Source organism: Molothrus ater, chromosome 4, assembly GCF_012460135.2.
Source record: "Molothrus ater isolate BHLD 08-10-18 breed brown headed cowbird chromosome 4, BPBGC_Mater_1.1, whole genome shotgun sequence".
In the NCBI taxonomy this organism is placed as follows: Eukaryota; Metazoa; Chordata; class Aves; order Passeriformes; family Icteridae; genus Molothrus; species Molothrus ater.
The window spans coordinates 23,415,789-23,432,445 of NC_050481.2; the positions used below are offsets into that span (position 1 = coordinate 23,415,789).

At 46.6% G+C, this 16,657-nt stretch overlaps 1 protein-coding gene across 1 annotated transcript; it reads right to left on the reverse strand.

Moving 5' to 3' along the window:
• Positions 1–1,929: 1,929 nt before the first annotated feature.
• On the reverse strand, positions 1,930–15,878 carry SRP72 (signal recognition particle 72). Its single transcript, XM_036382280.2, has 19 exons — positions 15,736–15,878; positions 14,556–14,676; positions 12,710–12,833; positions 11,763–11,906; positions 10,878–10,989; positions 9,772–9,803; positions 9,075–9,199; positions 8,911–8,968; positions 8,600–8,731; positions 8,073–8,201; positions 7,504–7,576; positions 6,879–6,943; positions 5,788–5,883; positions 5,240–5,343; positions 4,550–4,627; positions 3,797–3,934; positions 3,479–3,516; positions 3,003–3,159; positions 1,930–2,186 (listed from the first exon to the last, which is right to left on the reverse strand). The coding sequence occupies exons 1-19, from the start codon at positions 15,839–15,841 to the stop codon at positions 2,012–2,014; spliced, it is 2,007 nt and encodes a 668-aa protein (XP_036238173.1). The 5' UTR covers positions 15,842–15,878; the 3' UTR covers positions 1,930–2,011.
• Between the last annotated feature and the right edge of the window lie 779 nt (positions 15,879–16,657).

Consider the following 16,657-nt stretch of genomic DNA (forward strand, 5'->3'; position numbering starts at 1 on the left):
CACGCGAGTGGCGGTGAAAGAGAGAACGAGCTCTGCCGCGGGCGGTTCTCGCTGGTACGGGAAGACCACGGGGTTCCGCACACCTGCTGCTGCACCCTCCGCTCCCACCATCGCGGGATTTGCTCCCAGCTTGTTCTGCCCAGAACTCCAGCGCAGCAGTGAGGACACTGTCCAGGTAACAGGGACAGGGCTCCAGCAGTGTCACGAGTCAGCCTTTCCATCAGGCCAGAGCTTGTGCTAGGTCTCACCAGAGAAGACGCCTGAAGAACAGAACTGCGTTCTCTTCCGTATCTCGCCTCCAAACACGGGATTGCTGCAGGACAGTGGTCTCTCTCTGTAGTCATCAGCTGCTGTCTAAGTGGGGGCACATCACCCAGGGAAGTAATTTAAAACAACATTCTTTGTTCAGCACTCGGTTGGCAGCAAGTGCCTGCCAGCCATTCATACAACTGGTTTCTTTCAGACAACACACTTTCAGCCCCCTTCTCAGATACTCCCCACTGTACAGGCAAGGTAAAAAAAGTGGATTCTGCATAGTAGATTTTTACTGCCAGGAGACTCAGGAGTTGTTTTTTTCTTAAGCCACAGTAACATGTCCCTTAGTCCCTACCTTTTAAGGCCTTTAAATTCTTTCAGACAGAAGCTTTTGCCTTTTGGGCTGACATCTGACAACTCTCTCCAAGGCACATTTCTACCCACTGACAGTCCGTGTCTGGAAAAATGTTTTGGCTACATTCAGATCAAACCAGAATTTCCAATACCTGTGTTGAGAGATAGTAGTTTAGCACGAATAAGTTTTCAGCAGCATGAGATACATAGTTATAATTCTGTATGATTTAGTATGCTGTTTGCTTAGCTTTACTTGCTCAGGATGAGTAGCTGGATTTGCTGAAGCCTCAGGCTGCAAACCATGAACTTACACCTCCATAGCTGAAATTAGTTTTCCTAGTAGCTGACATAGTGCTGTGTTTTGTCTTTAGTACAGGAAAAATATCGATAGTACACTGTTGTTTTCGTTGTTGATAAATGTGTTTATCCTAACTCCTGGGCTTTTTTTGGTTCCCCTGCTCTGCCAGCGAGAGGATAAGGAGACAACTGTCAGCAAAGCTGCAACTTCACAAGAACCATCAACAGCCTTCCTGCACGAACACGGAGAAACACCTCAGTAAGGTGTTAAAGATCCCTATGAAAAATAACCATTGGGCCAAGAGGCATGCAAGGTGCATGCAGGATGGGCACTTAGTCTCAAAGGTATTTCTTGAGGAGTTCCTTTGTTCTGGGTCCCTCTCTGGAGTCACTGAGCTTAAGCTGACCTGCTGCTGTACCACTCCTATTTTCATAAACCCAGCACCTAAGACTTGTAGGAATGTAGGGTCAAGGCCAAAGGAGGAGGAAGCGCACCTCAGACAACCACACACATTCTGCTCACCTTTGTTTTGCCAAGCCCTTTAGAATAAGGCAGCTGGCTTGCAGAAAGTGGGACACTGAATCTGCTGCCATACACTTCACCATGCTTTCTCCTAACAGTCTTGTTATCCCCCTTCAGCCTATCTTATCCTGTATTATAATGCCCAGATGTCTTCTAAGATGCTTTCTGCCTTTGCTCTTTGGTGGTCAATGACTGACTGACATAAAAGACAGTGCTTGCATCATGCATAGATAAATCTGCTAAAGGCCTAAACTGACATATGCAAGAGGAGCATGAAACTACATTTTAAGAAATTCTTGATTATCTCATATCTCTTAAATGCCTGGCAACACAGAAACATTTATTCTTAGGGGCTTTGTTTGACTTTGATGACAACAACCTAAGTCACAGTGAGGGCAAATGTGAGGAAAAGAACTTGGTGAGCAGACAGATCATGGCATCTATACCAGCCCATCTCCCCCCAGACCACTGACAGGCAGGACAGAATCCAGATTCCAAGAGTCTTTCGCCAGCACTTGCTTTTGACCTTTATTCTGCAACCAGCATCACATATTGAAGGAGGGACGTTACACATCCTGCTTTTTACCACCCTCCTTTAGCCCCTTTCTTCTTTTTCTGCTGCTGTTTCTTCTTGGTGGCTGGAGCACCCGCGGGTTTTTGGTGCCTGGGAGGGATGACGTTACTTGCAGCCGACACAGCTGCCCCGCTGCCGGGCCGAGGGGAGGTAGGTGGGCTGCTGGCAGTTCTACTGGCGTCCCTGCAGGAATGCAAGAGAAAAAGACACCGTGTGGGTTCACAACCACCTGCAAGACACGGTACTAGTGCAGTGAGCTGACAGTGAAAAGCAGCAGCTGCCCCATTAGGTAGCAAGCATTATGTATGAGAGGGCACTCATGCAAGGAGAGGCTTCAACATACAGAAGGAGCTGGTGGAGGATGGGAACAAGTCTCAAAGGGCAGCAATCACCTTCTAACTGATGTTGGCTAGATGGTGTAAGTCACTGACAATGAAAACAAGGCTAACTTTTGAATAGACATGTGACAGCTCATGCAACACACAAGAAGCCTTTCAGGTCCCATTCCTAGGCAGTGCAAACCCAGCATCCTTCCTCTCAGATGCTATTAAGACACCATCTTGCTGTCAGGCTTCATGCATAATGGTAATTCTTGATTCCAGCTCAAATAATCAGTGTCAGCTTAGAAGGAAGTACAGTGTTTTCTCAAATCATGGCTAATGGTTCTGCAGCTGCCAAAAGACTTGAAAGCAAATTGCTCAAGAGAAAGCATGCAAAATTAATCTCACTGCCAAAGGAGAAGCGCATTAAAAGACTATGAGAATTTTATTTGCACCTTGGCTCCTTCAAGCACGCCTATCCTATCACACTGGTTTTCAGGAACCTGTAGGGATCTCCAGGGAGAGCAGCTGGTAGCAGGTTCAAGCAGCACAGTACGATGTCAGTTGTGCTACCCGCAGTTGGTGTAGTGACAGAGTTGCAGCAGAGCAGCACAAACACAGCCCTCCCAGTTCCCCAGGAGTAAATCCCCCCATCAATCCTTGCAAAATGGGTACTTACAATTCAGAGCCAGTTGTGGTTGAACCCTGAGTCCCCTTGCCAACCTGATCCTTCTTCTTGCCCTTCTTCCGTCCACGGTAGTAGGACCGCTCTCGCATTGGAAGCCACCGCTCAGGGTCGGGAGTCACCTTGGGGTCGTAGTTCTTGGGCAGCTTTCCTGCAGAACATCCAGTGCCAGGAATTGAGATTGGGGTCAACACACAGAGGCATCACCAAGGGACACACTTGGGATGTCAGTAGCAATGGCATGGCAACGCAAAGAGACCAGCAACTACATCACCCTAACAGGGTGTTGCTCTCACTCCTGAGGAAAAATGCCCCAATCAAACAAGCTATCATAAAGATCCAGGTTTCCAGAGACACAGTCCTAGCAAAGGGTTCTAGCTCCTAGGGACCTAGAGGCCAGCTATTTGGAGAAAGAATCTGGAGAACTCTCTGGAGCTGTGCTGTTTCAACACCTAGGAAATACGACTTACCCTTCTTTTTTTTCTTCTTTTTCTTCACTTCCCCTTGTCTGAAAGGAAAACGAGACATTGTGACATAGCAGAGACAGAGCAGACAAATCAACTAAAAACTAGCTCTGGAAGAAGCTAAACTATTCCCATCTCTTTAATAACTTGGGTCTGCTGCTACATAAATCTCCTTGCAGTCAAACAACAGGCTCCCTTTCCACCAGCTTGCCTTCTACAGCAATGCCTTCACCACACCAGGTGTAGTTCTTGAACCACCCCAAAGAAGGATGCACCAGAGCTATAGCAATACAATTAAATAAAAAATATAGCAGCCTGCCTTACCCTTGCTCCTTCTGCTGATTGTCTCCAGTGAGCTTTGCAGCTTTCTTCCGAACATAGGTTGCTCCATGGGAGTTCTCCAGCGCATCAACATCTACTTTCAGTGACATGGTGTCTGAAGAAGGCAAGTGTTTGCTAAGACTGCAAGGGAAGAGTTCAGGGATGCAAACCAGCAAGCATAAACACCCATGTTCTTCCAGACAGCAAGAGGCAACCTCAGCTTAAATAAATTCTCTCTGTTAACAATGCAGACACCAGACAGGCCTATGGGGCTATTTCCATCTCTCTCACTAGCTTCTTACACAAGTTGGGATGAGCTGCTTAATCGCCATCTGCCTCATTTTTCCCTCTTTAATACAGGGAACAGCTTCCTGTGAAAGCAGCTCAGGTGACAAAAGCAGTATGTGAATGAGATTTTGGGTAAGCAAGAGCTTAGCCATATTGTATCAGTCCTGCATTACTACCACAGGTTAAAGATTCTGACAGAAAAGATGCAGGTGCTCTTGGTTTTGGTTCCACCTTGTCTTATTAATTCTGAAAGCGGAGGAGGCCAAAGATTAAAGGGTCCTGAGATATCAGGGTAATGAAGCCAATTAGAGAAATAATGTAGCTCCAGACAACTTGACCTGGATATGTAGCTGTTCCAGAGAGGTTTCTTGCCTTTCTTTGGTTAAGAGTGGGTCTGAAGTCCCCACACAGCTGGAAATCCAAGGAAGGAATACCCAAACACCTCTTTCACCACCATTAAAAGGATACACTTTAGCTTTTTCAGGGTCAACCAGGGAATAGGCAGAGATGAGCTGTGCCAGAGTATGCACATCTTTTGGGTTTTGCCTATTTAGAGGAATAAAAGAAAACAAAACAAAACAGAAAAGGACCAAGTTACCAATGTTACTCATCTCAAAGACTGGTAACACCACACAGTGCTTGCTGCTGCAGCACAGTTACTATCTGTGGGGATAGGCATGTTAGTATGTGGTCTCCTCCAGAGCACACCACCAAACATGACTGGTGTGGATTAAGGGAGGTACAGACAATTTCACAGTATCATGAAGCAGGCAATAGAAGAGGAAAAACCCAGTAGCAAAGGCAAGTTAACACTCCCCCCAATAAAAGATCCCATTAAGTGCACAACAGAAACTAAAATCTAGACATCCACATTTATTTGGCACTAGAAAAAACTGCATTCCTGTCCCCAAAGAAATGTTCACTGCACACAAGAGGCTTCTGGGGTAAGTCTACCAGGTTTTCAAGTGAACATCAACTAGAGATCAAAAAAATTATCTCCCCTTCTTCCAAAATACAGCCTTGCACTGAAGCCCCCATGCAAAGGCAACTCTAAAGGACAGCTACTGGTCAGTCAAAATTGTCAGACACTGCCTGCCACCAGACAGCTTGCAGAGGACGCTGGGCAGAGACCTGCTGCTCAGCAACCACCCAACTCACTTCCAGAGCTCCTCCAAGTCGCTGATTGCTTCCTTCTTCCTGCCATGCTTTAGTTTGAAGTTGGCAGCTTCCCTTATCAGTGACAAATGGACAGGAGACTTTGGCTGAAAGACACAGCAGCCATGATTAGTTCCTTACTATCACAGCGTGGAGCCCAGCTCTAGCTGGCTTTAATGCCCCTGAGGCTTGGCCCTGACTTAGCATCCTGTCACGCAGAAAGCAGACCACCTTTGCACTCTGGGAAGTGAGGCAGAACTGCAACGCCGCTTGCTGCTCCACCATATTTTCCTACCAGGGAGAAGTCCTGATTGCTACATTTAGGCATCCATTGATGCCACCCTCCTAATCTGACAGGAGCTGCTGCTCCCTATTCATAACACATATAAAATAATATATTATTGATAAATGCTCACAAAACAGGAGCTCACATGTCTCCAAATCCCCAAGTGGATAACTGCTGGGGCTATGCATCAAAAGGAAAAGCTGAATTGGACTGTCTAGAAAATCCAGGACAGATTCTTGCACATAACTCCTCTGGTCTGACTTGCCTGGTGTTGCTGATACCACTGGATAGCCTGTGTGAAGACTTCAATTGCACTGTCGATATCCTCTTCGTGACTGTACATTGTCACCAACGCAGACACCTGCAAACATTCAAGAGCAGTAAATAGCACATCTTCATGCAAATTGTCTACAGCCAGAGTCTCAGCAGTTAAACAATGGGGTTTCCCAAAAGCAGAGTCAATGTGAGCTTTCTGCTCTGTCCCTAAAAAACGGCTGTGGTAACAGGCAGGATACCCAGGCCACATCTTCCTACCCAAGTCACTCCCAAAGGAACATCCCCAACATCTTTTTCCTATAGTACAAGCCTAAGATTGCATTCATAGAAGGAACCTTCCAGTCTTGGCACTTTATTTGCTTATCACAGAACTCAGTTTCATTACAAAGCCTTTTTCATTCCCCATTCTCTACCTCAAGAGCTATGAAAAAAGAAATCAGCAGTGAAGAGATTAAAAGGATATCATCCATTTGCTGACATTTCAGTCACAAGTAGAGATGACCGAGGGCTGTTATTGTTATTGTTAACTGCCCCTATAAATTATTTTGATCATTCACACTTACAATCGGAACAGATCCAACTCTCAGCTCCTGTTCCAGATGCTTATGCTGAACCTGTGAGCACTTACAAGGCCATCAAGCATTTCTGAATAGCAGGTGTGGATAAGCATGCAGATCAGGGTGATGCTGCAGGGCGGGAACACAGCACTTTCCCCCTGAGGCCTGCTGTCCTAAAGCTCCTTCTAAAATGTCCCAACAGCACCTACCAGCAACCAGCAGTTGCTCCAGTCATGTTATTGCAAGTAAATCCAGGCAACATGCAGGACTGAGAGATTACCAGGGAGTGGGAACATAGGCAGAGAGCATCCCTCTGACAGGCAGAGTACTTCTGTGACTATGTTCAGGCTACCCGAAGCAAGTTATAATACAACCTTTGTCCAAGACAAGGAAGATGGGCTCAGAATCCCTGCAGACACTCAAGTCAAGTGGCAGCCATGGGGAAGAGGCAAAAAGGAGCAAGAAGTGCAAAGCTCTCCTGCAAGGGAAAAACCTTACATAGTTCAGACGGAGTTTTGCTTACCATACCAGGCTTGTGCTGCAGTTCTTCTATGCTCCTCAGGATCATGCAGGCTTTGGTGACACTGCCTAGAAGAGAGACAAGGAAGAACACACTCTGAATGGCATCACAACACCTGATCCCACCAGTGAACTTTGAGCCAAAGGTAAACAATAGGGACAGAACAATTCCCCTTCTCACATCACCCCCATTGCAGGAGTTAAGGACAGGCCTCCACACAATGGACCCTTCTGCTCTTGTCACATCCTGCAAGGGTTCAGGAGCAAGCTTTGGCTACCAGGGAGTTCTCTTCAGGTTCAAGTCTGTGCTGCCTGACTGCATACAGGAATGGTACCATTATGGAGCCTCATACTGCTCCCAAAATTATCCTGCCCCAGAAGAGATTCAGCATTTCACAGAGACTGTGGGCATTTCTGCCAGCAATCTGTGGAGCCTGTGTATCCAGACATTAGCTATCAGCATTATCCTGCCATAGCTAAATATATGTATTACCTCACTGAAAGTATCTCTACTCTGCACCCCTGTCATAACAGTGACTGCAGCAAAGCTTGCCCTGAAGTCTGGTTTTCTTACCCCTTGTACCCTTGTCATGTGCAGACACTTCCCAACAAAGGAGGACACTAGATACCTTGAGCAATTTTTAGCTGGGCCATCGTCAGCTTGATCTCAGCTGCATTGGCAGGGTGCTGGTCTGCAAAGTCCTGAGAGTCAGAAGAAACAACAATTCAACTTGTGTGGGCACCAGGCTGCTGCTTTGGTGAATCATATGTCATGCTCAGTCACAGCAAGCTGGCAAGAGCCAAAGAAAGCTTTCCAGCACAGGCAGGTTTCAGCATACAGCAGAGAAGGACCCCCAAGTGTGCCCTTTCAGATTTCTGTCCCAGGCCACTCAGTCATTCCAAAGAAGGGCGTTGCAAACTGCTTGTAAGCAGAGCAGCAAAGCCTACTACAGCTTACCCCAGAAGTCTACTACAGTTTCATAAGCATAAAAACCAGAAGTGTAAGGGAAATATTTCCCTTTAAAAGCAGAATTTTCAATTGGGTGTGAAGGCTTTCCAGCAGTATTAAACCAAACCAAAATAAGGAGTCAGATACCCCTGGAAATTTAAACCAAACAAAACAAACTAAGGGAAGACAGCACAGGAAAACACAAAGCACAAGTTTAAATGGTGTTTGGCCAACTTTCTCTTAACCTACCTGCAGAAGCCCTACAGCCTTTGCATGCTGCTTCTCACGACACAGCTGGGCTGCCTGGATAAGCACAGGGAGCAGGTGCTCGGGGCTCTGGGACTGCAGGCTTGCTGACAGCTTGTGGCACTGATCTGCCTGCAGTGGAAAGAGAGAACACACTTTTCTCAGCCTCTGCAAGCACCTTACACAGGGCTAAGAAACCAACAGGATCTAAGAAGAGATACTAGTGGTGACTCCCCTGAAATGAGTACACAGAACCAAGTCCTCTTAGTGGCCCTTCAGATACATCTAAGAACCCCCACATCCCTTTTGTCTTCTAGGTATCTCCACACCATCCTCCCTACAGCAATGCCCAAATAACTAAAGAGCCAGTTGTGCTTTTAGGGATGGTTTTATTTTTCTGCTCACTTACGTGCCTAAACCAAGTGGTCCTGTCTTCTGAAATAGAACAGCTGCATCTCTATTTTTGTCCAGTCAAACTCCCGTGGATTTAATCCATCTGCAGCTACTTACTGCAGATCAGTTTCCCCTACCTGGTTTGTGTACATTGCAAGTAAAGCTTTGTTGAATTCAATCGCCTGGAGCTGCTTCTTGGAGAGTTTATGCTCAACTCCTTCTGCATTGGTCAGCTTCACCTTTTTCTTTGAATCAAAGACATTTTGGTCCTGCGGAAATCACACATCATGAGAAGATTTCACTACATTCCTTGAAGAAGAAAAGGTCCCTGGGTCTGCAATTTAACTACTGTTTAAGAAAACATCTTTACTGATTATCTTCCTTCTCTCCACAGAAGCAGAGAAGCAAGCAGCCTAACCACAATGAAAGTGGCAAGGTAAATCTATACCTTGTTAATTGTGATGATATTATTTGCAATGACAGCAAGGAGTCCTACATCTGTTGGCCTGCAGATAAGAAAAGTAGAAAGCATACTGTTACTGAACAGCAGTCTCTCACAGATGGAAGGCTGGGCATTTGATTAAAAAAAAAAACAAAAAAAAAAACCCTTACTTCAACTTGATTATTTGATTGTAGAGCTGTAGAGCATCCTCTGTACGCCCCTGCAGTTGCATGATATAAGCCATCTGACCGTGAATAATAGCCAGTTCAGCCTCAATGTCTTCTTCTGTCACATCCTGAAGGAAAATCAAAGCAAAAGTTAAAAGCTGCTATCTCACCTCTCTTCCAGCTTCAGCATTCTGCTGGCAAACATCTGTGAGCATTCCAGGGCAGTATTAGCAGCAAAGTATCCCAGCAACTACAGGTGAAGGTTGTACCCACAGCACTAACAGCAGCATATCTGAGTTAAACTAGGAGAAAAGAAAGCTTTACCTACTCCAGCTAGAACCTGAAGATTACTTTAACCTGTATATTCAGTCTGCCATTCTGCAACAATTGGTTACAAATTCCCTGTTTGTCACCACCCACTCAGTATGTTCATCCCTAGCAGGGGTAGGTCACAGGGAGGTTTCGGACAACCTGCACCCTTCTACTTGCACCAGAACAGGCAACTATGCAAGGAGCAGAGCAGCAAACAGCCTGTGGTGTCAGCTGCCCTCCTGCAACAGCCATGATGGTTGCCCCAGCCTCACAAGCTGGTACCAGCAGAGCAGCCCTGGCTCTGCTCTGGCTCTCTGCACTTTGGGATTGCACCCTCGCTTCCCCTGCTGCAAAGCAAACACTCTCCAGAACAACATCAGGAACTTACAGAGTCTTCTGACAGTGACTGGCGGCACAGTTCTACAAGGAAAAACATTGAAAAACACCATTTAGAAGGCTTTAGGGTGAAAAAACCAGGCAAGAAGCATGAGGGAACATTTCCATGTATCCCTGAACCTTTCCATGTATCCCTGAAACTCCTGCAGCACTACAAGGGCACAGCAGATTACCAGGCTGATGATGGATGGGACTAAGCGTAAGAGAGCAGACTATGTGAAGCAGAAGAACAATCAAAGGCACAGAAGATACTGTCCCTCCCAGACACTAATTTTCTTTCCTGACCAAAATTCCTTAGACCTAGCTCCTGATTTTTCCATAGGGATCAGCTGCAACTGCTCACCGGTTAAGCGCTGCAAGCCTGCAATATTCAGCTTACAGCACCCTTTATGGGGCAGCAATTCTCTAAGTATTCAGTACCCATACTAGTCACTTCTTCACTTTCTCATACTTCACCAGAGAAAGTGGTAACTTTTTGGGATGGGACTTGTTTGCCCTCCAAAGGACTACTATCAAAGGACATAGGCTCAAATTACACATGCTTATCAGTTGTATGGGACACTTGTTATTCTTCATCAAAACTGGGACAGAACTGACCTATTTATCTGTAAGAGCAATTAGATCAGACAGAACTAGTCCTTCCTAGTTCTCTCCCCAGACTTTTTTTAAACATGCAAAATCCCCCTTTAACTCCATTGAAAAAAAAAATCCTCTTTGCTAAAAAGCTCATTTACTGGCTTATACTAATTCATACCATGAAGTACCTTGAACTTTTATAGCATGTACTTAAATACATACTCATACTAACAAAATCTCATCTCATGTTTATGAGATTACATTCACATCTACTTCCTGCTTCAAAAAATGCACAAACTTATTGAATACAAATCAGGGGGCTGTAGGAGAGCCAGAACATGCTGCATGGATCTGGAAAAGTGTCCCAGAGGAACACTTGTCCAAAAACACCAGCTTCACAACAAATCCTGCTGCTGATCAGTTTTTAAATTCTCAAAACCTCTTTTCCTCTGATTTGTGCATCAAAGTGCAAATAACTGCTTCTCTACACAAAGCTTCCCTCTCACCTCACCAGGCTTTTACCTTCTGCTTTTTGTAGTTTTTTCATTGCTTCATTCAGCTTTCCTTGCCCAATCAATGCACATGCACTGTTATAACACAGCTCGTAGGTAGCTTCTCGAAGGCCTAAATCCTCCTAGCATGAAAACCAAATATAACATTGCATAAACACCAACAGATTTAACAGGCAACACACACAAACCAGAGTTTTCCTGTACATTCAAACTAATCCTTGAAAAATAAATTTAAGAAGCAAATTTAACAGGGCACACTCCTGACAAGTAAGTTGCAGCACAAAGGATCTTTCCTCACACTGCACAAAGTCAGAGGCAACTAACAAGGCAGCAGGGAAACTCCAGCCTGAACCTGGGGACTACTTAGGCTTGTGCAAAAGGGCAGCTAAGAACTGCTGCTCTAGAGAATTAGTAAGTGAATCCACAGCACTGAACAGAAAGCTGAGCATGCTGTGTGCACCTCCAAGGACAAGGATTTCTAAACAAATGTGAACATTACAATCTTCACTGTTCATTAATAAAAATATTCCCAAGCATGGCTGGGTGATCAGAACAACTAGTTTTAACCCTGGGCAAGAGGGTAATGAGAGGGAAAAGTGCTAGTCGCACCAGGTGTTCTGCTAATACAGGTTCAGAAAGATCTTCTTCCTGTTCTGCTGTGACATCTAAAGTACAAGGTCTCTTAGAGATCAAAGGTGAAGTGTAATTCATAAATAATAACAGCATTTATTCCTCCATACAGGGAAAACCACTATGTGATCTTCAACATACTCAGAAATCTTTACGAGACAGGAACACCTTTCCGTCCTGTTCAGTATCCACAATTCCAATACAATTTGTATCCTCTATTCCTTGGCTCTCATTCTTACACCCAAAGACATACATACTCACTTACTGGCACCACCTTCTCCCACGTGCTTTGTGCTGCCACAACAGCAGAGAGGTTGGTTTTTCTCTCCTCCTCATACTCATCCTGGGAGTTGCGGATGAGATCCCTGTATGCAGCCAGACAATCGTCGTAACGCTCCAGCCTGTACAACTGAGAAAGGAAAGGGATTAGCCATCAGAACAGTATTTTCCTGTGCATGCTGGTAACTACAGCCTCCTTCCTCCCTCCCCATGGACTGGGGGCAGTAGAGCATCATATGTATTAAGCTGAACATTACTAACATTTGCATCTACCTTCAAGGGCAAGCTATATAGACTACACTTGCAAGGACTCAAGCAATGACACCAGATACCTGCACAAAAATGACACAGCTCCTACTCCTAAAACAGCTTCTTTAAAAGCAGCAGTTTACTCAGTTTTGTCCTCAAACAGCCTTCTTCCAAATTAGATCGCCTCTCTAAGAAAGAAATTAAATGAATGGTCTTTCATGCAGCTGAGAGAAGACAGCCAATTCTTCACAAAACTGTTCTGATCAACCAGGAAAAAAAGAAGAGGAAAAAGCATAACTTCTTTTCCGCATCACTTTTAATGCCTGAGACATCAGGTCCCACAAACTATTCCTGAACAGGTATCTAATGCAAACAGATGGCTGAACCACAAACAAATCCCATCAGATCTCCTCCTTTCTCAACCAGGTGGCTAATATCAGGCCAGACCCAGGAAAGGAGCAGAAGTCACAAATGTATTGTTTTGGTTCTGTGGGAATAAGATGACAACACTGCCTCCAGAAAGAGGCAACTGAAGCTTCACAGAAGTCTGAGCAGTTGGAACCATACCTGTCCTTACCTTCAAGCTAGAGAAGGAAATTCTGTCCCCATACCTGTCCCCCATTAGAGCAGGGACAAGGCATCCAGCATATGAAACTCCCACCAGGAAGAAAAGCTTGTAATTACCACTTGTCCATAAAGCTCCTTCAGTTTGTCTGTCTGCTGACTGGCACTCTGAATAGTCTTGAGAGCACTTTCAATACGGTTCAACCTGTATTCACAGTAGGCCTTCTCAAAGGCAATAACATCACTGCAAGGACAAGACAAAGGCTGACAGCCAGCACTAGGGTTTCCATTCAACAGTATTCATTCACATATAACCAGCCCTAATTAGTCACAGATTGCTACATAACCAAAAATCCAAACACACAATCCCAGATTACAGGATTATGTATCTGTTCAGCACTGAAAGTATCTCCTGTGTACTTGGTGTTTAACAGAGAAAGCATATCAAAACTTCATCCAAAAACAAAAGGTTCCTTTTTAATGGCATTTCCACACACATGGTATTCCAAATCCTCTCTGCTCCAGGCCGCCTACTAATTATGCTAATCAAATTCTTAAAAGGTAAAACAATAGCAAACTTCATTCTGTGATTACATTGCAATGAAACATTGTTACTGCAAACTTGTGAAGACAACTGACTCACAGAGAGAGAGGAAAAGGTATAAAAGGTATAAAACACAGCCCACTTACAGGCTGATACCAAGACAAAGGTAACATTAACATATTTTGAAATATGATTGCAGCAAACTGCAGCAAAAGGGTTTGCTTTTACAAACATAAATTGGCTTCAAAGCAAGCTCACACCAGGAGAGAAGCATTCTCAAAGAATCTGAGCCTTGAAAGCTATGTTCCACCTAAGCCCTGAGTTACCACTTAAGCCAAATGAAAATAATCAGCAATTCCTTTAGCTCACGCCTGGGGCCACTTATTATTAGCTTTACTTTGACTATTTAAAATTATCTCGATTCAACTGAGTATTAAGGAAGTTTGAAAATCAATGGCATTTAGAATTATATCAAAGCAGCCTCAGTGCAGGATAGGAAAACTTCAAGACAGACCAAGAACCACCATTCTCCTTGCTCTGCAGGACACAGACACACAGTAGAATGAGCTGAAAGAAGTTATAGGAAGAACTCTGAAACCAGTTGAATATTAAAAAAAATGCTTCTCCCTACCATATAATAAAATAATAAGTTAAAAAACTTGAATTAAACCCCTTTTGTCCCAGGAAAGAAGGAAGTGGTGAACAGGGTTATTACATGTTATTCAGATGCAAACAAAAACAAAGGTATGTTTCATCACACTGATAACTTCAACACACCTTTCTGGGAACTTCTTTAATAAGAACAGCATCTGAAACAAAAAAGTTTTGCTGCCAGCCAGTTCTTGTGTAGCACTTTTCATCCTTGTCACTGCACAAAGTGCATCCTTATGAGGAACAAAATTAGAATCTTAAGGACACAAAGGAGAAGCTTGACTTGTTCTCAAACACAATTTGTCTCCAGGGTCCTGCTTTTGAGAGGATGCACAAAGGGCTTGCACCACCCCAAAAGCTGAGGCAGCTCCTTCAGGCTGGCAAAGCAAAGCTGTATGATGAGACAGCCAAGCAAAGCGAACAAAGGCTTCTCCCTTCTCACTTCCCTCCCAGAGAGATCTGTCCCCTTCCCTTGTACCAGCCACGCTACCCAGCCACATCTACAAGCAGAATCAGCATGTGAAAGTGGCTGAAAACTCAGGGACAATCCCTTCAACGGTAATAGCACACTGTTAGACTGCCTCAAACTCAACCAGACCCTGTCTCACCCCCTCCTATAAATAAGCTTGTCACTGAGAAGACCAGCCCAAATGTCCCTGAGCATATCCTGCTCTTTATTTTGCTGCCTCATTAGTCCCCTCCATTGAAGCTGCAGCTTCTCAAGGACTCAGGAGTTTCATATTTCGTAGAGCACAGCAAGGCACAACTCACCTGGTTAACACTTTAGTGTGGGTATTGATTATACCAAGGGCTTCCTTGAAGTTCCCATTCTGGATAAGACACACTACTTTACACTGAAGTGCTGTCACGTCATCTTTGTTGATCTGCAGTACTGGAGAAGAAACCAGTTTCAACACAGTGATCCAACTCAAACACAGCCAGGCTTTGTAAGAGACTCACATTATTAGAGCTGCAAAAACCCATCCTAGAGAGTGGCCACATCAACTTACAGCATCCTGGCATGGCTTGCTTTTCCTCGGATCATGAAACAAACCCCAGCAGGATAAAAGAATCCAGTAGAGATCCTGAACTTACCAGAAGCAGGCACTGTGCTAACATGTCTGGAAGAGAGCTGCACATGTCTGAAAGAGGCTACACAGGCCTGGGCAAACCTTTCCTTGGCATTTCACTTCAGGCAAAGAACACAGTGCCAAGGCCCCAGGGCCACGTAAAGCACACTCAGGAAGGAAAACAGCTGGTATAGAAGAACAGTGTGGCTCTTGTCAGGGAGTCACTTTACATGCTAAAACTTTCTGTCAGTGGATGACAGGGAATGAGAACTAGAAGAGAGGCATGGGTTTTGCTATTTGATTTTTTTCAGGGATGCCAGCTTTTCCAGGACAGGAGATGAATCCCTACTGCCTACCAGCAGCAAAGACAGAATGTATAATCACAACGTGCCTTATACTGCAATCCCGTTTTGGATGCCTAGCCACCAAAACAACACATCTCAACGTGAACTCTGCGTTTCGAGCAAGTTGTTGCTCCCAAGTCAGTTAGTCCATATGCACACCACTCCTCCTCCAGTTCCCGGGGGAAAAGCCCTCCCTCCTCCCATGATCAAAACGGAAGGAAAACCCAGGAGTAACTCCGAGGGTTTAACCCACAGCAAGAGGTGCGTGATGCAACACAAGGACCCGACGGTCACGGTACAGCAGCGGAGCCTGGGCCCCGGCCGCCCCTCTTCCCTCTAGCCCAACACAGTAAGATCCCCGCAGCCTTTCCCCGCGGCCCCGCTCCCGGCACGAACCCTACGGACGGACATCATCGCTCCCCGCCGCGCCGCACCGCGCCGCGCCGCCCGCACCGCACCGACCCTCCGCAAGGCCAACGCGCCCGAGCAGAGACCCCAGACCCGCGGCGCGGGGCCCGGCACTGCCGCCGCACTCACTCTTATTGACGGACTTGAGTGCGCGGGCAAAGTCGCCGTTCTGGCCGCAGCGGTTCACCTCGCTCCACAGCCCCGCCGCCGCCGCCGCCCCCGCGGCCGCCGCCATCTTGGCACCGGGAGCAGACACACGTCGCGGGGGCGGCGCCGCGCCGGAAGCGGAAGGGCCGAGCGGGGCCCCGCCCCCGACAGGCCCTCGTGCCTTTCCGGTGGCCCCGCCCTGCCCGGTACCGCGCTGGGCCGGTGCGCTGTGAGCGCCTCAGGGCCCGCCCTGCCCGGTACCGCGCTGGGCCGGTGCGCTGTGAGCGCCTCAGGGCCCGCAGCTTCCCGCTGCTGCCGGCAGAGGGGTAACCGGGCCAGCCCGGGCTCCGCAGCCGGGCAGCCCTAGCGGTGTGCACAGACCGGGGAACGAGAGGCTGGAGCAGCGCTGCAGAAAGGGAGCTGAGGGTCCTGGCCCATGGCATTGAATGGGAGTCACTGAGCCCTGGCAGCCAGGAGGGCCAGCCCTGTCCTGGGGGGCAGCAGGCACAGCCAGGCAAGGGAGGGGATTGTCCCGCTCTGCTCTGAGCTGGGGCAGCCTCACCTCCAGTGCTGGGGGCAGCTCTGGGTGCCACAAGATCAGAAAGACACTGAGCTGTTGGAGAGTGTCCAGGGAACAGTGACGGGCCTTGAGAGGAAGCCGTATGAAGAGCCGTGAAGGCCACTTGGTTTGTTCAGCCTGGAGGAGAGAGGGAGACCTCACTGTGGTCTTGAACATCCTCAAGAGAGGAAGAGGAGGGGCAAGTACCGACCTCTTCACTCAGGTGACAAGTGACAGGACTCAAGGAAACGGAATGGAGCTCAGCCAGGGAAGGTCCAGGCTAAATTTCAGGAACAGGTTCTTCATCCAGAGGGTTGTCAGGCACTGGAACAGCTCCCCAGGGAA

Coding starts and splice junctions, on each gene's coding strand:
- SRP72 (XM_036382280.2), bottom strand. CDS start 15,841: ATGGCGGCGGCCGCGGGGGCGGCGGCGGCGGCGGGGCTGTGGAGCGAG. Junction 12,834..14,555: donor CACACTAAAGTGTTAACCAG/GTGAGTTGTGCC, acceptor TTGTCCTTGCAG/TGATGTTATTGCCTTTGAGA. Junction 9,200..9,771: donor AGTCACTGTCAGAAGACTCT/GTAAGTTCCTGA, acceptor ATTTTCCTTCAG/GATGTGACAGAAGAAGACAT.